At 48.4% G+C, this 22,107-nt stretch overlaps 1 protein-coding gene across 1 annotated transcript; it reads right to left on the reverse strand.

Annotated features, from left to right (window-relative positions):
* Nucleotides 1-602: 602 nt before the first annotated feature.
* CACNG7 (calcium voltage-gated channel auxiliary subunit gamma 7) lies at nt 603-17,268 on the reverse strand. Its single transcript, XM_046680639.1, has 5 exons — nt 17,073-17,268; nt 16,344-16,430; nt 15,818-15,958; nt 1,248-1,393; nt 603-860 (listed from the first exon to the last, which is right to left on the reverse strand). Exons 1-5 carry the CDS (start codon nt 17,266-17,268, stop codon nt 603-605), a joined length of 828 nt encoding a protein of 275 aa, XP_046536595.1.
* Nucleotides 17,269-22,107: the final 4,839 nt, after the last annotated feature.

Consider the following 22,107-nt stretch of genomic DNA (forward strand, 5'->3'; position numbering starts at 1 on the left):
ACACCCGCGGCCTCCAGCCCCCCATCCCACCCTGGAGCTGTGGGCGGAGCAAGGAGGTCCCCCAGCTGCACCTGAGGACCCCGAAGGTCCGGAGGTCAGATTAGGCCAGGAAAGAGAGGAGTCAGGGCAGAGAGGAGAAGAGGATGGTTGGCATTCCTGACGGCTGCCGGAACCTACTCTTCAGCCCAGCGCTCCTGCGGAGAGACGGAAGGCCGCGGGGCTCAGGGGAGGGGGGCGGCTGCACAGACCACCGCTCCGACGCAGGCGCGCAGCGCAGCGGAACTCGGAGAGGTAATAGGTTGGGAGGGGCGGGGCCAGAGGAAAGGGGTGGGCCTTAAGGGAAAGGGGGCGGGGCATAGAGGGGGAGGAGTCATCTGGAAGTGGAAGGGACCAATGAAGTGGACAGGTCAGGAAAGGGAGGAGGAGCCATTGGAACGAGGGAGGGGTTAGGACGGTGGGCGGGGCCATCGGGAAGAGGGCGGGGCCTAAAGCTTGCGCAGCGTCCTCCAGGTGGGAGCGAGGAGTCCCGAGGAAGGAAAGAGAGCTGCGTGGCGGAGACACCCGTCAAGAGGAGGAGGAGGGGAGCTCCTAGGCGCGGGGCCTCAGCAAGGCGAGGTGGAGATGTGCAGGTGGTCCGGGTACTTGATGGCGGGAGGGTAGTTCTGCGTCATCTGGATGGATACATCGCTGGAGATGTCCGAGGGGCTGCGGCCGCGGCGCCAGGCCTCGGGCTGCAGGAACTGGCCCGAGTAGTCGGAGCAGTCGCTGAGACGCGGGCGGTAGAAGGCCGGGTGCGGACGATACATCTCCTCCTCCGCGTACCGCTTGGTGAACAAGTACACGGACATCACGCCAGCCCCCTGTGGCGAGGCATGGTCAGAGTCCCAGAGGCTGGCCCCGGGCTCCTCTTACCCCGAAACTCAAGACCCCCAGCCCCTCTTCTCATAGGACCCAAGATTCCAGGCTTCCAGCTTCGTCCTCCCTCGGAATCCAGGAATTAGACCCCCAGCCCCTCCTCCCTCAGACCCAGGGGTCCGGGCCCCCAGCCCCTCCTCCCTCAGACCCAGGGGTCCAGGCCCCCAGCCCCTCCTCCCTGGGACCCAAACGTTAGGCCCCAGCCGCCACCTCCCTCTTAATCCAGAGTCTACACCCCCAGCCTCCTCTTCCTCCTGGACCCAAGAATCAGGCCCCCCAGAACCCTCCTTCCCCCATTCAAAACCCTAGAGTCTGGGCCCCACAGACATCACCTCTTTGAGTAAGAAGGAGGAAGCAGCGAAGGCAAAAGACCACCCGTAGCGATAGTGAAAATACTGCTCAGAGCTGCTGGGCCTGTTCATGACCTCGTCATTGATGCTGGAAATGTAAAGAACCAAGCCCACCACCAAGGAGAGGCCTGGAGGAGCAGAGGGGTGCCCCGCTGCATTAGCAGTGGACCCCTCTCCCCAGCCCCACCGCCTCCCCATCTCACTGCCATCCTCTCCCCTCTCCTCCGGGCTCTGTCTTGGACCAACTTCCACCTTGTGAAGCCCGCTGTGTGCTGGGCCTTGGCTGGGTGCAGGGAACCCCCAGCTGAGTCAGGAAGCTTCCTGCTCCAGATCTGCCGTCCAGGAGCTAACAGTGCAATTGAGGAAGGCAAATCTGGACACTGGTGGACAGTCACATACATGGTGACATGTACTGTAAAGGAAGCCGTAGCACCGAGCTCTGTAGATCCAGGAGAGGCACCAAACCCACCTGGGGCAGGGGCGCGGGTGGGGGCAGTCCAGGAAGGTTTCCTGGAAGAATGACTTTATGACTTTGTCCATGGTCTAAAGGATGAGGCCTCCAGACACAGGGACCAGCTTGGGCAAAGGCTTGGAGGGGAAACATTGAGCTAATCCGTCCATGTAGCTAAAACATGGACCGCAGCCACAAGAAATGAGGCCAGAGAATCCAGGAGGGACATGGCCATGATGAGTCTCACACGCCAAGTGGAGGAGCTTGGCCTCGATGCCCAGGGCAGTAGGGAGCCATGGAAGGTGTAGAGCAGAGGAAGGACAGGGCTGAGTAGGAGTGTTGGAAGGTCCTTTTAGGGCTGGTTTGTTCTGGGAAGAGATTAGAGGGGAGAAACTGGAGTTGTGATATTCCAGGTGGAGAGGATGAACCTGAGCTGAGGCTGTATGGATAATAATAGCAACAACAGCATCAACAATAATAATAGCAACTGCTTATATAGGTCTTGCTCTGTGCCAGGCACCATTCTTGGTCTTATATATATACTAACTCATTCAAGTCTCACAACAACCCTTTCAAGTAGGTACCAACTTTATCTCCATTTATGATTGAAGAAATCGATGCACATGGAGAAGGTGAAGAAGAGAGGTCTGGTTTGAAATTTTTTTTTTTTTAGATGAGGAACCTTGGCTCTGAGCTAACATCTGTTGCCAATCCTCCTCATTTTGTTTGAGAAAGATTCTCGCTGAGTTAACATCTGTGCCAATGCTCCTCCATTTTCGATGTGGGGCACCACCACAGCAGGGCTTGATGAGCCGTGTGTGGGTCTGTGTCCAGGATCCGAACCCATGAACCCCCGGCCGCCGAAACAGAGTGCGCAAACTTAGCCACTATGCCACTGAGCTGGCCCTGGTTTGAGAAATTTTAAGAGGCAAATACCACCTCCTCAAGATGAATTTTCTCTTAATCAGTAGCCATGCCAAGGGTGGCTTAAGGAGGCTGTAAAGTCCCCCTGCTCTAAATTAATCCAAGTAACCCTTATCAGCATCTTCCCCTGGCATCCTACAAATAATCATCTGTGTGCCCATCACACTCTGAATAGATCTACATTCCTTCCATCGCTACAACAGCGGTCAGCAAATTACGGCCTGAGGGCGGAATCCAGCCCACCTCCTGTTTTTGTATGGCCTCATAGCTGAGAACAGTTTTTCCGTAATTAAATGGTTGAAAAAAAAAAATGGAAAGAAGAATGATGCTTTTAAAAGGTATGTGAATTTCGTTTGGCAGTTCCTCAAAGTGTTAAAGATAGAATTACCATATGACCCGGTGATTCCACTCCTAGGTATCTGCCCAAGAGAATTGGAAACATATGTTCACACAAAAACTTATGCAGGAATGTTTGTAGCAGCGTTATTTATAGCAGCCAAAAAGTGGAAACAACCCAAATGTCTACCAACTGAAGGGATAAACAAAATGTGGTATAGCCATATAAAGGAATATTATTCAGCCAAAAAAAGGAATGAAGCACTGATTTATGCTTCCACATGGATGGAGCTAGAGAATACACTAAATGAAAGAAGCCAGAGGCAAAAGACCACATATTGCAGGTTCCATTTATGTGAAACGTCCAAAATAGGCAAATCCACAGGGATAAAATGTATGTTAGTGGTTGCCAGGGAATAGAATGAAGGGGGATTGTGACTGGCTATTAAAGGGTGTGAAGTTTCCTTTTGGGGTGATGAAAAGGTTGTGAAATTGGGTAACGGAGATGGTTGCACAACCTTGTGACTATACTAAAAAACACTGAATTATATGAACTTCAGCTTATGTGAATTATAATGTCTCAATTTGAAAAGTACATGCATTTCAAATTTCAGGGTCCATAAATCAGATTTTAAGGGAATGCAGCCACATCTGTTTGTTTACATCATGCCTGTGGCTGCAACGGCAACGTTGAGTAGTTGCACAGAGACTGGATGGCCAGGAAAGCTGAAAATATTTGTTATCTGACCTTTTACAGAAAAAACTTCCTGACCCCTGGACTACAATGCCTACACGGCCTGGTGCCTGTCAGCCTCATCCCTCATTTCTTCCTCTGCTTAGACCATGTGAACTCCCCCACTCTTCCTTGAACACATCAAGCTCCTTTGCGCCTCAGGACCTTTGTTCTCACTGTTTCCTCGGCCTGGAATGCTCTCCCCCCAGATTTCTCCATGTCTCTCTCTGTCACTTTATTTAGATCTTTCCTCCCTTGTGACCTCTTTAGAAAGGACTTCTATCATCTCCCTGCTTTTTTTTAATATACTCCCTCAAAATGCAAATCAAAACTACAACAAGATACCACCTTATACCTGTTAAAATGGCTATAATCACTAAGACTAAAAATAACAAATGGAGAGGGTGTGGAGAGAAGGGAACCCTCATACACTGCTGGTGGAATGCAAATTGGTGCAGCCACTATGGAAAACAGTATGGAGATTCCTCAAAAGACTAAAAATAGAAATACCAGGGCCAGCCTGGTGGTGCAGTGGTTAAGTGCGCACATTCCGATTAGGTGGCCCGGGATTTGCCGATTCGGATCCCAGGTGCGGACATGGCATCACTTGGCAAAAGCCATGCTGTGGTAGGCGTCCCACGTATAAAATAGAGGAAGATGGGTGTGGATGTTAGCTCAGGGCCAGTCTTCCTCAGCAAAAAGTGGAGGATTGGCAGTAGTTAGCTCAGGGCTAATCTTCCTCAAAAAAAAAAAAGAAAGAAAGAAAGAAAGAAAGAAAGAAAGAAATACCACATGACCCAGCTATCCCACTACTGGGTATTTATCTAAACAACTTGAAATCAAGAATCCAAAGTAACATATGCACCTCTATGTTCATTGCAGCACTATTCACAATAGCTGAGACGTGGAAACAATCCAAGTGCCCATCGACTGATGACTGGATAAAGAAGATGTGGTGTATATATACAATGGAATACTACTCAGCCAGAAAAAAGACAAAATCATCCCATTTGCAATAACATGGATGGACCTGGAGGGAATTATGGTAAACGAAATAAGGCAGACTGAGAAAGACAAACGTCATATGACTTCACTCACATGTGGAATATAAACAAACACATGGACAAAGAAAACAGGTCAGGGTTAGTTAGTTCAGGGTTACCAGGGGAAGGAGGGTGGGGAGTGGGCGCAGAGGGTGAAGGGGAGCACTTGTGTGGTGACATCAAGAAATAATGTACAACCGAAATTTCACGATGATGTAAACTACTATGAACTCAATAAAAACAGAGAGAGAGAAAAATGCTCCCTCACTCAAAATAACAGAAATGCAGATGAAAACTATGAGGAGATACCATCTCTCGTGAATCAGATCATCCAAAAAAGTTTAAAAGCTTCATAACATACTTTTCTGGCGAGGCCGGGGGACACAGCAGCTCTCACACATTGCTGGTTGGAATGCAAAATGGCACAACCCCTATGGAGGGGAATTGGCTATATCTAACAAAACCACACACGTCTTTACCCTTTGACCCAGCAATCCCACTTCTAGAAATTCACCCTGAAGATATCTGTTCAAGGATGTGAAAGCACATATGCGCAGGTTAATGCACTGGAGCATTACTTGTGATTGCACAATACTGGAAATGACCTCGATGCCCTTACACAGAGGATTAATGGAATAAACTAGAAAACATCCCATGACAAAGTATTGTGCCACTGTGAAATGGCAATGAGGGAGATCTCTATGAATTGATGTGGAGTTCAGTGATGGTTCCAAACGATATGACTAAATAAAAAAGTAATGCACACAGGATGCTACATTTTAAGCAAAAAGAAAGGATACATAAAAATACAAACGTGCATCTGATTATTTTTCCAAAAAGAGACATAGGAAGGAAAATAAACAGAAGAAGTTGATCACCTACAGGAGGGAGGTGAGAATAGGAAGGAGAGAGAGGAAAGAAGTGGCATTCCCCTTAGTACGTATTTTTGCTTGATTCTGACCTTTGGAACTACGCTAGTATTTTATATGTGCAAAAAATAAGATCAAGAAGGACGGGGAAAAAACTAAAATTGATACGAACAAAAATAAATGAAGCTAACTTTATATCAAATGAACAATATAACCACAGGAGTAATTCAAGTAACTTTTGAAGATGGTACTTTGATTATATATCTCAGTCTAAAGACAAAAAAGATTTCTGCAGAGAAATCTTGAACCTTACCGAGCAGGTTTTTTGTTGGGAGTGGGCTAAGACTAACAGTTCTGCAATTATTCTGTGTGCATTGTAGGGTTGAGCAAATCTGTAAGTATACTGATGTTTTGGGGAATTGGAGTTCTCATTCTGAAAGAAGGAAGATACAGATCAGAATGGGGTAAAACAAGGAAGAATCCTGTGGTGTCTAGGTGTACAAACTCCTGTTTTACAAATACATATCATTTCCCAACTTTGTGTCGTGAAATATTCAAGAAGCAGTGACATCTCAGCAACAATGAGCACACCTAGCGCCCAGAGTTTCATCTCTAATATCACCCCCGAGTAAACAAGGAATTAGGGCTCCCAGGAGAAATAGCTGATTTGAAGCTTGCAGCAGGAGCATAAAAGTGTCCTTGTGGAAGATATACAGATGGCCAACAGACACATGAAACGATGCCCGACATCACTAATTATTAGGAAAATGCAAATCAAAACTACAATGAGAGATCACGTTACACCAGTCAGAATGGCTATAATTACCAAGGCAAAACACAACAAATGTTGGAGAGGATGTAGAGAAAAGAGAATCCTCATGCACTGCTGGTGGGAATGCAAACTGGTGCAGCCACTGTGGAAAACAGTGTGGAGATTTCTCAAAAAATTAAAAATAGAAATACCATACTATCCAGCTATCCCACTACTGGGTTTTTATCCAAAGAACTTGAAATTAATGATCCAAACAGACTTACGCACCCCTATGTTCATTGCAGCATTATTCACAATACCCAAGACTTGGAAGCAATACAAGTGCCCAGGAATGGATGATTGGATAAAGAAGATGTGGTGTATATATACAGTGGAATACTACTCAGCCATAAAAAAGACAAAATAGTCCCACTAGCGATAACATGGATGGAGCTTGAGAACATGATGTTGAGCTAAATAAGCCAGACAGAGAAAGACAAATACTGCATGATTTCACTCGTGTGTGGAAGATAATACATGGATAAAGAGAACAGACTAGTAGTTACCAGAGGGGGAGGGGGTTGGGGTTGTGAATGAAAGGGATAAACAGGCATATATGTATGGTGATGGATAAAAATTAGACTACTAGGGGTGAGCATGATGAAGTGTATTCAGGAATTGACAAACAATAATGTACACCCGAAATTACACAATGTTATAAACCATTATAACCCAAATAAAATTACTTGGGGAAAAAAAGTGTCCTTGTGCCACAAAGTGAGGAAGTGCTCAGAAAAAGACACAGAAACTAGTTTGAGGGGCGTTCCTGATAGTCCAGTTTGGGACAATTTGAACATCAAAACGAGTAATAATATAATGGCATGTAACACATTGAATTTAAAAACATGTGAATCCATACTGATATATTTTTAAATAAATAAATAAATCAACCAAAAGAGAAATCTCTTCTTTTCAGGTGTATACACGTAGATGGAAAGACAGAGTTAGAAAACACCATTTGCAATCCTAGTGGTAATATCGGGACTGAGGCAAGCATCATCAGTGGGTGTTAAATCGCTGGATGACAGAATCTCCCCATGGAATATCTATTAACTACAAAGAGATTTTTTTAAAAACCAACAACTTCCCTTATTGTAAAGGAACCTGGCAGATACAACTTCACCCAAGTGATCAAAGCAAATATCGCCAGTAACGGGGCCCACTGACACCAATACCTCCTGATGTGAGCGAGCGACGGCTTCATTTATGTAGGGCTCCTGCTGAAAATGTGTAACCTGAACCCACTCGAGAGAAAACTCTGGGGCATTCTTCAGAACAACTGGCTGCACTCTTCAAAAAACTTCTACATGAAAGATTTTTTTTAGAAAGGCAGAGGAACTATATAAAAGATGAAAGGAGACAAAAGAGATGCAACAAGAAGATAGAAGGCATGATCCTAGACTGGATCTCAAAATCAGTGGGAAAATGACTGTAAAAGATAGCATTGGGGGGCCTGCCCAGTGGCGCAGCAGTTAAGTGCACACGTTCCGTTTTTCGGTCGCCCAGGGTTCGCCGGTTTGGATCCAGGGTTCGGAAATGGCACCGCTTGGCAAAAAAGGCCATGCTGTGGTAGGTGTCCCACCTATAAAGTAGAGGAAGATGGGCATGGATGTGAACTCAGGGCCAGTCTTCCTCAGCAAAAAGAGAAGGATTGGCAGCAGATGTTAGCTCAGGGCTAATCTTCCTCAAAATAAATAAATAAATAAATAAATAAATAAATAAATAAATAAATAAAAAGTATTGGGACAATTGGTGAAATTTGAATACGGACTGTGTATTAGCTATAGTGCTGTACAAATGTTAAACTCTCTGTATTTGATTATTATACTGTGGTTAGAAAAGAGAATTCTGCTTTATCTCCCCAAATCCCCCCGTACATAGTTGTATGTCTTAGCTGCAGGTCCTACTAGTTGTGGCATGTGGGACGCTGCCTCAACCTCACCTAACGAGTGGTGCCATGTCCGTGCCCAGGATCCGAACCGGTGAAACCCTGGGCCACCACAGCGGAGCGCATGAACTTAATCACTCGGCCACGGGGCTGGCCCCAGAAACAGAATTCAGTTGTTCTTAGGAGACACTTGCTGAAATATTTAGTGGTAAACTGTTCGCAACTTAGGTTCAAGAGGTTCCACCAATATACATATATATAAAACAGATCTAACATATACATACACAGCTACATAGAGGAAGAGGGAGAAAGAGAAAGGAAGATGTGGCAAAATGTTAAAAATTGGTTCAAGTGAAGGATAGGAGAGTTCACTGGGTTATTTTTGCAACTTTTCTGTAGGTTTAAAGTTTTTCCAAAGTGAAAAATTTTAAATAAAATAGGTATCCCCAAATGAGATTTCCCCCACAAGTTGCCAATGCATCACTCTGCAAGTTACTTACTCGTTGTAAAGAGAAAAATGTACTTTTTCCGTGGAGAGCTCTGCTGACCACGACCTTGCCCGAGGGTTCAAACTTCCACTCGTGCTGGAATAACCTGACATTATTTGCTGCCTGAAGTGATGGCATACGAAGAAGACAGCACCACCTCTGAACATTCTTGCCAAGCATGTTTAACTTGAATCTAGCGAAACCTCTAGTCTAGATATAATGTCCAGGTTACAGAAAATACAAAGAGGAACAAATTAAATGATGCCATGAGAAAACAATCAAACGAATCCAGTATGTGAGATATCCTACGAGACACCCCATCCTGCAGTCTTCAAAAGGACAATGGCATGGCTCAAGCTGACAACACCTGAGCCAGTGACCAATCTCAACACCTCAAACAGAGACAACTAGACACGATTATGTTCCTGAAGTAATGCACTATGATATAAACAGCACGAACTATCTACGAAATGTTTTTGCCAAAAAAAAAAAAAAACTGGATCCCATCAATAACAGTTTTACAGGAAAACATAGGGATGAATGAATATATTAAACCACAACACACGAACACATTTGGAAAAATCCAGAATGTGGGAGTTCTACAAGACAATGACCAGATTTCTTCAACAAATAAGTGGCAAGAAAAAAACGGAAGAGGAACTGTTACAGATTTAAAGATGCTTTGGAGATCTATCAACTAAATGCGCAAGTGGAATTTGGATCCTGATTCACACCAAATTAACTGTAAAAAGGCATTTATGAGACAAGCGAGGAAGTTTAACACTGACTAAATAGTAAATGATATTAAGCAGCCATTCTTAATTATTTGGGTGTGATAATGGCACTGTGGCTATGCTAAATAACAAAGTACTTATTTCTCAGAAGTATACTGAAATATTTGTGGAGAAAACAATTTAAAATCTAAGACTGGCTTTCAAATAGTGTAGTGCAGTGTAGAAGAGAGATATGGCAGTACGGCTGAAAAAAGATTTGCCGTATGTTGATAATTGTTGAAACTGAGTGAAGAGTACATGGGATTTTGTTATTCTATCCTTTCTATATTTTTAAATGAACTATATTTTAAAAGTCAGTGTTGTAGAAAAAAATAGTGTAACTAGTCTAGACTAAAAAAGACATTAACTAAATGCTATGCATGAACCTAGATTGAATCCTGGTTCTGGGGGAAAAGCTATAAAAGGCATTCTTGAAACAACTGGGACAGTTTGAAAATGGAATAAATTATACTATGGAATTATTGTAAAATTTCTAGGTGTGAAAATGATGTTGTAGTTATGTAGAAGAATGTGCTTACTCCTAAGAGAGGCACACTAAAGGGTTTAGAGATGAGCTATCATGATGCCTGCAACATACTTCCATATCGTAAAGCCAAAAAAGTGTGTGTATGTGTGTGTGTTGTGTGTGTGTGCATGGAGAGAGAGAGAAAGAGAGAGAAAGAAAGAGAGAATATGGCAAAACATTAGCAAAATGCAGGATCTGGTTGGATCTAGATAGAGGAAAGTATACATGTGTTCATTGTGGTATTCTAAAGATTTCAAAATTTTCTTTAAAACATTGGAGTGATTGAGATGAGATAAAATAACGACCCCCCTTCATCACTCTCCTTCCCCTTAACCTGCCCTATTTTTCTTTGTAGCACTAATCACCACCTAACATTATATTTTCCATCTATTTGCAATTTTTTTTTGTCATACATCTCCCTTACCTTCACTAGGATGCTTGGAACTAGACTACCTTGTTCCCAACTGCATTCTTAGCATCCATCACAAGATCCAGCACATAATAAATGCTAGTTGAATGGATGAGTATACTCACTACACCACTGGAACTTCTAGAAAAGCTCATCACTTTCTCTCCCCTTATTAAATCCACTCTAAATCCCACCATTTCTCCATCTCCTCTAAGAATTAACCTTTTCTTACTTTGAACTTCCATAGCACTTTCAACTTCTGGTATTTCACAATTTTGACATTCAAGAACAGGAAGCCCACGAAGTGTTACATGGTGGAAAAGTTTTTGAGATAGGTCTTGAAAGATGAGCAGATTTATAGGGAAGGAATACCAAAGGAAGCCCAGAAACCTCACTCATTTGGGTACCCTAGTCAAATGCAGGGGCATCATCTTGATTTCTCTCTCTCTCTCTCTCTCATCTATCAAGGATGGTCAGCCATCACATCATGTCCACTTTACTTCCTGAATCTCTCACAAATCTAAACCCATTTTTGCACCTCCAAGTCCTCTGACTCAGCTAAGGCTTATTCCCTATGCCTGTACCATTGCCCTCAAATCCTTATCTCCCTGTTTTAGATACTGGTTCTTTCTAAAACTCAGACTGGACTCTATCCTTCTCTTGTCAAAATTCTTCCTCTCTATTATCCACAGAAGAAGGTATTCATTCTGCAGCCTGACATCCCAGGTGCTTTAAGAGCTGACTTCTGCTCACCATTCCTGCCTCACTGTAAGTGCCATGTTTCACATTACAGTTCTACATAACAAACATTCTCCCTAAGAGGAGTCAGGAGTTGGGGGGAGGGGGTGTGAAGGAAACAAATATTTCCAAATAGAAAGACGTTTTGTTGTTGTTGTTGCTTTTGTTTTTGTCTTCAGTAATTTAAAACTATCTAAATACAACGTGAGAAGGTAAGTTATTCTTGTCATTCTTTCTCCTTCCCGGCCATTTTACAGTGGCTCTGCTTCTCCAAAAATAACCTTCTTTTTCTCCTTCCCTTCCTCCTCTCTTTCTCTGTAATCCAATTGTCTCCCTCCCCCCTCCACTACATCTGCTCCAGAATTCTTAGAGCACAGTCGGCAAGGATCGCCTACATTCCAAGGTGAACAGAAATAACCCGGCTTTAGAACAATAGGTTTTCAGGACCATGGAGAGCTGCACATGCATCTACCTCTGTCTTAGAAGCTTCCCAGGGTCTTAACACTAGCTGTGAATTCCATCGCCATCGCCATCTCCCTTTCCACATCATCAACTTAGATGTCACCTCCTCCCAGAATCCTGGTCACTCCCACTCCCCAACACCCTACTGTGTCAAGTTAATGCGTCTTCCCTTTGCCCAGAGTGCCCTGAGCTGTCCTTATCATTCATCCATTCTCCAACTATATCAATATGCACTTTGTACCAGCAACTCATTTAGATTTTGCAGACACAAATGAGAAAATATTTGTAAAGGTCTCTGCCTTTTTGAATTTACATTCTTGTAGGAGAGGTCACAAAACAAGTAAGATGACTGACAATAGCAACAAATGCTATGAAACAAATGTAAAATAGGGAATGTGATAGTATTGTTGGGGCAAGGCAACATTATGTACTGTTGTCAGAGAAAGAAACTCTGGAAAGGGAAAGGTTTAGCCCTTTGAGAATCAGGGGAGACAGACTTCCATGCAGGCAGGAATAATGAGTGTAAAAGTCCCCAGGTGGGGTTGAGATCCACATTTTCAAGGAATAGAAGGAAGCCAGTGTGGCTGAAGTTATAAGCAATGGAGAGAGTGTTAGTGGGTTATGAAATGAGGTCAGAGACTTGAGCAATAGCCAAATTGTGGAAGACCTGTAGGCCAGGATGAGGAGTTTGGATGCATTCTTAATGCACTGGGAATCCACTGAAGCATTTAAGCAGATGTGTGACAAGCTTTGACTGACGTATAGTTGGGGGCTGTTTTGTGATTGACAGCATGTAGCCTCTCATTTAGGATTCAGCCATGTCTCTAGTGCCCAGCACAGGGCCTGGCATGTAGGCTGTCTCTGTAAATGTTTGAGGAGTGAATGAATGAACAGATGCATACAGCATGTTTAAGGATCAGGGGTTAATATGGGCCATGATTGAGAAGCGTGCCTCTTATGACCTGGAAAAAGAAAATCAATGTCACTCCAGCCTCCTCCCCTCTTCTCTCACCAACCGTATCCAGTCAGTCATCTGGTCCTATTGATTCTTCTGTCAATATCCTTCTCTCTCAAAGTCATCCAGTCACCTTTATCCTCCCTGCCCCAGCCCCAGATCAAGCCTTGTCTGCTATTGCCTGGACCACTGCATTTGGTGGTTGGTTTGCCCATTTCCAGTCTCTTTCCCTCTAGTCTATTCCAAACACAGGCCCCTGAGAAATGTTTAACACCCATGGGGGACGTGTCCCTCATTTGTCCCAACCGTCCCACCACTGTCTGCAGAACTGAATGCTAACTCCACGATTTACCAGACCTCAGGAAACTCCTGTCTCTCTTTCTAAGTCTTGGTTTCCTCATTGGGAACATGAGGTGATTGGACTAGACCATTCCATTCCAAGATCTAAGATATCAGTACTATTTCCAACCTTTCAAATCTCCTTCGTTTTTATGATTTTTAATTGTGATGGGGCAGTAGAGTGCCATGGTGAAAGCCTGGATTGGAATCCCGCTTCCACTCTGGAGCAGCTTAACCTCTGAATGCTTCTGCCTCCTCAACTGGAAAGTGAGAATAATAATGGCATCTGCCTTACAAAGTGAAGAAAAAGAAATAATTTGCGTGAAGCACTTCCCTAAACCACAGCCCTCAATATAGTGTTTACTATTATGGTGGTGGTTGTTACTAGTACTATTTATTTATGTATGTATTTATAATACTACCACGTGTTGAGCACTTATTGTTATAGACACGGCACTGGGTCGGACCCTCTACATCCACTGTCTAGACCATGGGTCAGCGAACCATGATTTGACCTGCTGCCTGGTTTTTGTATGGTTTGCCAGTTAAGCCTGGTTTTTACATTTTTTAACAGTGGGAAAAAACAAAAGAATAGTATTTCATAAGCCATAAAAATTACATTGAATTCAAATTTCAGCGTCTGTAAATAAAGGGTTATCAGAACACAGCCACGCCTACCTGCTCACCTCTGGCTGCTCTGATGCTTCAACGGACAGAGCTGCACAGCGGCAGAGTTAGGTCATTGGTCAAAGGCCCTATAGCACACAAAGCCTGAAATATTTACTATCTGACCTTAAGCAGAAGAAGTTTCCCAACCCTGACCAAGGTTTGTCCTCTCAACAACTCCACAAAGGAAGGCTGCAGCTCACACAGTGGGTAATTGGTAGGATTTGAACACAGATCTTTCTAGGTTCACAACATGTTCCTTCAGCCACTGCACCCCACAACCTTGAAACTGCATGACTGGATACCTTGGGGTGGGGTACATCCTTGAGGAAGGGGTCCAATCCCCCCAAATTACTCTATTGTTACATCAGAGGCCTGACATCCAGCCCTGATAGCACCATCGATCCTCAGCTTGACCTTGGGAAGTCAGGTCCTGGCACAGTGGTGTGAACACGGATTTTGTGATTAGAATACCTTTGATTCTAATCCCAGCTCTGCCATTGACTAGCTATGTTGCCTCTTCTGTTTCCACTTCTGGGAACTGCAAAAAATGGGATTTTCCTTCAAATGTTTGGGTGGGTTAAAGAAAAAGTCTTCCTGCTTCCTACCCTTGCCCCCCTTTCTCTCTCTCTAGGCTACTATTTTTCCATCTGAAAAATGATGAGAACTTTCTGCTCTGACACTCTGGGATGGTGATATTCTACACGTCTTATTTTAGCTCGGTGTCTGGCTCCACATGCCATGATTTAACTCTGCACAGAGGTTGCACCCTGGTTTCCCTGGAAAAGGTCTTGTCAGGTTAGGTTGGAGGCACGGGGGAGGTTTAGCCTACGGAACGCTGGGTGAGGAGCCACGAGGAGACTGGGGGAGGGGGTATTTGAAGATCCACCTTCAACTATTTTCAGAGTCGGCTGGAAAGAGGGAGCCGAGTGCAGGTCCCAGGGGATGGAACGGAAATGAGACATACAGCGGGATTTGTTCATAAAATATCAACCGAGTTCAAAAGACCTGAGCGGAGTTTAATTAAATTATGTTGAATTAATTTGAATTGAATTGAAGAACTGAGTCACAATGGATCGGGGTTGGTTGGACCTGATGGATGGAATTAAACGTTTTAGAGCCGAGTTGATCCGGGCTGACCTCAGCTGACTTGGACTGAAGGGGACTGGAGTGAGGTGAAATTTGGAGCAGGGTAACATTTCAGAAAGAATTCTACTCTGGAACTCAGGACTCTCAAGTCCCTGCACACCAGCTTACGCTGGTATCTTGGGCAACTCCCGGTACAATTCCAGGCCTCAGTACCCCCATTTTATCAAGTGAATGCTAATAATAATTCGCAGGCAGAGATGTTATGAGAAGGGTGTCAGATCACGTATGCAAAACAGCCTCGTATCTCAAAAGAAAAAAAGAACTGTAAGCCAAGACTGAACTCTGCCTGATGGCATGCGTGGTCAAGTATTTGGGTAAAGTTTACTGATGCCCGCAACTTACTCTGAAACACATTTTTAAAAAAAGATAGATGGATAGATGGTTAGGAATATAGATAGATGGACAGATAGAGGATAAAGCAAGTCTAGTAACATGTTGCAGGTTGACTCTAAGTGGCAGGTACATGGATGTTCACTCCAAAATTCCTTTGACTTTTCCTTGAAATTTTTTCAAATAAAATGTCGCACGGAAAATAGAGAGCCTCGGAATCTGTTGATTGCTACAATAGCAGGAGTGGTTAAAAATGCAGTCTCTGGAGGTGACCTGCATGAGTTTGAGTCCTAGCTCTGCCTCTCATTGGTTGTATGGCCTCGAGCAAATGACTTCTTCTCGCTGAGTGTTTGGTACGCGTCTGTAAAATGGGACTATTAATAGCATTTGCCTCACAGGGTTGTTGTGAGTATCAGACCAGAGCCTGGAAGCTAATTAGCACCCAATAAGCATTCGCTATGATTTGGTCCTCCAACCAGCGCTGTGGAACGGGCGCCACTAGCTACTTCCATTTCACAGAGAAACAAAATGGGGCTCAGAGAGGTTCTGCAACTCCTCCAGGATTACACAGCAAGGAAAGGGCTTTCTTAGCGGAAGAGGGACCACAGGTTCCTGGAACCTAAAATAGTCCCCCGGCCCGTAAGTCCCTTCCTTGGGCTCACCCGATAGGATGAAGAAGATGCCAGAAACGAAGGCCAGAATTGTCCTCTGCGGGCGGATGTGGCCAATGTTGCTGATGACGAAGGCCGTGAACACCAGGAAGAGACTGACCATGGGGAAGGGGGTGGCTGTGCGCACTGTCTCTGGGGGAGGAGTAACGGGAGAGACAAGGGGTGAGGGGGGAGTCTCCAGGAGGACACCTGCCCATTCCCCTGACTTCACTTCCACCACCCCAGCCCCTTTATGTGGCTTCTCCCCTTTCCACAGACTCCTCCCTTTTTGAAACTTCCACTCACTACCAGGCGACACCTCCTCTGGCTTAACTCCACCCACTTTCCTGCTGACTCCACCCAACCCCTGGGCCCCGCCCCTTCAGCTTGGCCCCCTCCTCCACACCCAACCACCCCACCTTCTTTCATGCCTCCCTCCTGCCCTTCCACCCCATCCCTTCCCCGGTCCTGCCCTTTCTCCCAGGACCTGCTCTGTGATCCCGCCCTGTCGTTGACTAGGCCCTCCGTTTCTCCTCACTCAGAATGTTCTCTGTGTTTTCCGTCACCAGGTTGATCTCCGGTTCAAGGAAATATTCCGAGGCCACGCACCGACCCTTCTCTCGGCCTGGAGGGAAGATAAGAAGGTAGGACTAGAAGAGAGGCTCCTCAATTCTGGAGAGGCAGTCAGGGACAGGACACACAGCGGGGAGACCCCGGGATGGGGATATGAGGCTTAGTCCAAGGGTTACCACCTGTCCTGCTCTTAGGGGATGGCGGAAGGGGCGGGCAAGAGGTCTCGGAGCTCCTCTTGTGAGATGCCCTAGAGACCCATGGATAGAGGAGCACAGGGCTGGAACCCTGGGCCCCAAATGAGGAGGGGCTGTGGGCCAGGATAAAGTCGGGGGTGTGGGGTGGGGGGCAGGACTCCTCAAAGGAAGAGTCTCCTTCTAGGTCGCTGGGAGGCTTGGATTTTTTTCATGTTGCCCATTCAACACTGGAGCTGTCCGGAGGACAAGTTCTGAACCTAGACTACCGCTTCTAAGGGGGAGACTTTGGGGTTCTCTGGGGATTAGGGACCTGGAGATTGTGTGATCATTGGGGCTCTTGGGTCCAGAGAATAAGGGCCTACAAATGGGCTCTCCGGGTAGAAATTTGACTCTCCAGGAGAGAAACAGGATCTGTTTCTGGATTTCTGGAACCCAAGGCGTAGGATGATGGATAAGGACTGTCATGCCCCAGCTGAGAGGAGGGTAGGTGAGGTCCGTACCTGCGAAGAAGCAGACGCGCCAGAGGCCAGCATGCAGCGCCATCTTGACCTCCGTGGTCTGGTTCTGCGGCAGCACCGTTCCCTCCTCCATGTACAGCCAATAGTCAGTGCTGACCGCGATGCCCACGAGCAGCAGGCCGCACGCGCCGAACACGCTGCTCAGCAGGGTCAGGGCGCGGCTGCTGCAGTGACTCATCCTCAGCGGCGGGGGGCGCCCTGCGGGGCCTGAGGGGCCGAAAGCTGCCGTGGAGAGCCCCGGTGGGACCGACTCGAGTCCCCAACCCCATGCAGCCTCCTGCGACCCTGCAGCTGGGCCAGAAACATCAATTTCCAAACGGAGGTTTCTCAAATCTGACCTCTGTGTCCTGACCTAGGACCTCATCCCTGGATTTGAACGAGTGACACCGGCTGTTGACCTTCAACTTCAGGACTGGGCTTCCCAAACCTGAGACTTGTGCTCTGGCTCTAGATCCTGGTCAGAGATGCCAGTGCCAGACTCTCAACCCCAGGATAGGATTTCCAACCACAACCTTTGGCCCAGATCCAGAGGTTGAAACTTGACTCCAACAATATGTGTGGATATGGGTCCCAAATGACCCTGACTCTGATTAGAAACTCAATTTCCAGATTCTCAACCCCAGGACCAGGCCCTCCGACCCTAACCTCACGTCCTGACCCAAGACCCTAACCCAAGACACCAGACTCCCACCAGAATCACTAACCTTGAGCCTGAGCTCATGATTCACAAACAATTATGCCGATCAGGCACTTCAACACTAGGACTAGGCAGCACCCCCACCCCTGACCTTGACTCTGTGCCCTGATCCAAGCCCTCAACCCTGAATACCAGACTCTAGCGAGGGCCCATGGCCTCAACGCTGAGCCAGGGCCTAGATCTCTAGACTCTGAGCCCATCCAGTTGGTCACTGGATGCTGAGCAACATGACCTATCTAGAAACCCTAACCTTGGCTACCCAATCCTGACTCCATGTCCTGACCTGGCGCCCTGACCCCTTTCCTTTGGACTCTGTTTCTCTGAATAGCAACCACAAATCCCCAAAGTGGATCACTAGCCAAGGACTGTAACCCCATACCCTGGCCTCAGCCCCTTGACTTCAGGTCTACCTAAGACCTTGAGCAGAGGCTCCCGCCCATGTTTAAACACTCGGCCTCTTATCTTGACCCTTACCAACCAATCCTGACACCAAGACCTTGACCCACGACCTTCCAACTCTGCTCCCATGCCTTGACCTCAATTTGGTACCCCAATCTGAGATGGTGGCCCACGACCTAGATTCAAGCTTCCAGAACCCTAATTCCCCTTGTCCGAGATCCAGGCATGTCCCTGAACCTAAGATGCTGGAACTCCATCCTAGGCTGCTGGGTCCCAGAACATTGGGACCCAGAGACCCAGAGCCAAGATTTTAGTAAGAGACACCAGAATGTCAAAACCACAATCTCAGAAGCCCCCAACTCAGCACCCTAACCGGAGCACATCAGTCAAACAAGGGATCAGTGCTCTGAACTCTCAAATCCCAATCAAGAAGTCCAGGATCCCAACCCCTCCCCGCCCCAGGCCCACATCACAAGATTCCCAAATTCCCTACCAGAGAGTCTGGACTCCAACTCCCATGCTAGGACTTCCAATTACAGGCCCTCTTCAACATCCAGCTCAGAACCCTGATCCTTCTAATGCTGGACCCTCAAAACAAGAGATCCCTAGTTCATAGCTGTGGCCTCCCAAATTCCTATCAGGAATCTGGAGATTCCAAATAGGGAGCTTCTAATCTCTTATCCATCACCCTCACCCCCCCCCCACCAAGAACTTTTCCCTAAACCACACAATCCCATAATTTGGGGAACTCACCCAGGGATCCCCATCTTATCTCAACCAGAGACCTCTACATCCCTGAATACCAGTGATCCCCATCATTTTTTTAACTGTGAAGGTTAAGACTCCTAAACACTCCCCTCATCAGTGCAGCCAAGACTTGAGACCCGACATTCCTTAACCAGAATTCTTGTGGCTTTGTAACTCTGCCCCACCCCACAAGGACCCTGGAGTCTGAGACAAACTTCACCCTCTCCCATCCCAGCATCCAATGCCCCCACCCCACCCTGCCTGGTCCCCAGCCTCCTAGAGAACTTGGGGATGGAGTCTGGCAGAGCTCCCACCGGCCTTTCCTCCCCTCCCCCTGTCCGTCCCATGGCTCCAGGGTTTGACCGCCAGCTGCCTGCTCCCCTTCCTGTCTGCTCAACTCAGAAACAAGCATGATGAACCCTGTCACCCTGACCACCTTGGTCCCAGGTAGCGGGCCTCAGATCCCTCATTGGCTCCTCAGACTCCCAGCTGGGACCTTGCCCATTGTCACCCTTCTCACTTTCCCTTTGGTACCCCCTCCTTCCTTGCTCTGATTCCTCCTCACTCTAAATGGATCGCCTCATTCTCCTCCAGCCTCCAGCCCTTCCTCCTTTGGGACCCTCCCTCCAGGCCTGGATCCTCCTTCTTATCCTCCTTTATTTCAGCCTCCCCTGGATTCAGACATTCGGATCTCCGGGGTCCCATCCTCCAAGCCCCAAGTCCAAACTCCATCTCGCTTCAATCTCTTGGGATACGTACTCCCCTTTCTGGGGACCCCTTCTCAGACTCACATTCACCTCTAATCGGGTCTGGGCCCTGCCCCCTCATCCAGGACCGCCTCCCTCAAGGATCCGGCCTGCACCCTCTTCAGTGCCCACAGTCTCTAAGACTGGGACATTGAGAATACAGCTGCCCCACTCCGGGACCCTCGGACCCCCTTCTCCCGGATTCCCTAGGCCCAAATGTCTCTCCATCCCCCACCGCTTCTCGAACTGGGCCGCTCTGACCGCTGGAATCCCACCCCCTCCAGAGTCACTCTGGGCCCTTGTAGCCCCAACCCCGGCTCCCAGCCACCTAGGGGGAGCCCCCACTCCTTCCAGTACCCTCCCCTCGAGCTCACCTCGCTCAGGGCTGGGCGGACGCTCCGGGCCGCGGGCCCCGCAGCCGCATGACCGGCCCCGCGGCTTCCCCCGGCCGCCGCCGCCGCCACCGGGGTCGCCGGTGCCCGCGCCCCCCGCCCCCGCCCCGGAGCCCGGCGTCCCGGCCCCCTCCCGGCCTCCCACCCCCCACCCCCCGCGCCCGCGGCCTCACTCGGCGGACGACGCCGGGAGCTGGGACCGGCGGCCGCTCATTGGCTACTGCGGAGGAGGGGAGGGGCGGGGAGGGAGGGGGGAAAGGATGCAGGGAGGGAGGGATATGGGCCTTGAGAATGGGGGAGGCAGAGCGAGAGAGAATAGAAACAGAGGCAGAGAGCCCGAGAGGGGCAGGGGCACACAGAGAGGCGGGGAGACAGAGCAGAGAATCTAGAAGCACGCCGAGACCTGGAGGCCGAGAAATTCTGAGACTCACAGGTCTGCAGACTGGAGGAGACACAGAGAGAGCCTAAAAGAGACAGAGAGAGAAAAGGAGAGACAGAGATTGGGTCTAGGACCCCCCGCCTTCCCCCAGGCTCAGAGATTCTGGGGCCCTGGAAGTGGAGAGGTCAGAGAGACAGAGGCAGAAAGAGACAGGGAGACGCTCAGAGGTCTCGGGCTGAGAGATGCTGAGATCCAGAGACCTTGAGCTGGCGAAAGAGACAGAGGGGGAATGAGAGAGAGAGAGACCCTGAGGAGGAGAGACAGCAGGGGCAATCCTGGGGGGGTCTCCTGATGAGGACTGGGGCTCTGGCCAGGCCTGGGGCAGAGCCTGGGGTCTGGGCAGCTGGAGGAGGCGGGAGGGGGCGTCCCGGGCCGGGGTCCCTAGAGCAGCAGGCGGGCGCAGAGCGGAGCTGGGTCCTGCAGCCGCCGCGGAGCCGGGAGCCGGGCCAGCCACCCCCCCCCCCCGCCCCCCCCCGCCGTGATGTCAGCGGGGCCACTCTTAAAGGGCCAGGCCGCCCGCCGAGGGTCGGAGAGGGGGCTGGGGGCCGCAGGCACCAGATGGGGGTATCGCGGCGTTGTTGGGGAAGATGGGGGAAGCTCCAGCATCCAACTGGACCCAGTCCCGGAAACCCAACAGCCTCTAGGGAAGAAGAGACGCCGGGCCCCCCGGAGGGAGCCTGCGAAGATCTGGGGCTCAGTCCCCTCCAAAAACACAGACATGGGCACACCATTCGACTGGCCTGCCCATGTCCAGGGACTACATTTCCCATCAGCCCTGGCGGCTGGGGGCTGCACTTGGGGGGAAGGGTCCGTCGCTGTGTCAGCTGGGAATTGTGGTCTATTTGGGCTGTCCTCCCCACTCCCCCCACTCGCAAGTGGGTCAAAGGAAAGAGGCCCCAGGGCGCGTCGGCCTGCTTTCTGCCTCCGTCGCTGATTCCTAAGCTCATAGGTTCTGGTTGTTTTGGCTTCTCTGTCGTGGGGTGTCTCCCTCTGATCAAGTCTCCACGTCTCTCAACAGGAGGCTTGCCTTTCATCTTGCCTCTCAGGACTTCCCAGGCTCTGGGTCTCAGTGTGTGTATTTATTTATGTGTCTGTGAGCTTGTGTGTTGCTCTGGGTGAATATGTGTGTGCTTGTGTCTCTCTACCCGGGGTATCTACCGATACGCTCAGTGGTCTCTGTGTACATCTCTACCTTCTGAGCGTGTGTCACTTCAGTCCTCTTTGTGGCTCTCGTTTGCCTGTCTCTCTCTGTGGATCTGTCTGTCTTCCTCTCGGGGTATCTGCTCTCTTGGGGTCTCTGTTCTTTCGCTCTCATGCTGCGGGTATTCTCTCCCTTTAGGAGCCTCTGTGCTCTCCCTCTCTCTCTGCTGCCCCCTCCCAGCCCCTGTCTCTCTCTTTCTCTGTTTGTTTCTATGTACGGTCATTGTCCCACCTCCGCACCCCCTTCCAAGCTTAGAAGAAAACATCCAAACACTTCAGCATCAGCATCCCAAATTTATTCTCCAGCAGCTGTGGTCGGATGGGAGAGGCAAAGAGAAGAGGATGGGGGGGGCGGGGGGGAGGAGGGGGGGGGGGGGGGGGGGAGTCCCGAGAGCGG

Source organism: Equus quagga, chromosome 13, assembly GCF_021613505.1.
Source record: "Equus quagga isolate Etosha38 chromosome 13, UCLA_HA_Equagga_1.0, whole genome shotgun sequence".
Taxonomy (NCBI): Eukaryota; Metazoa; Chordata; class Mammalia; order Perissodactyla; family Equidae; genus Equus; species Equus quagga.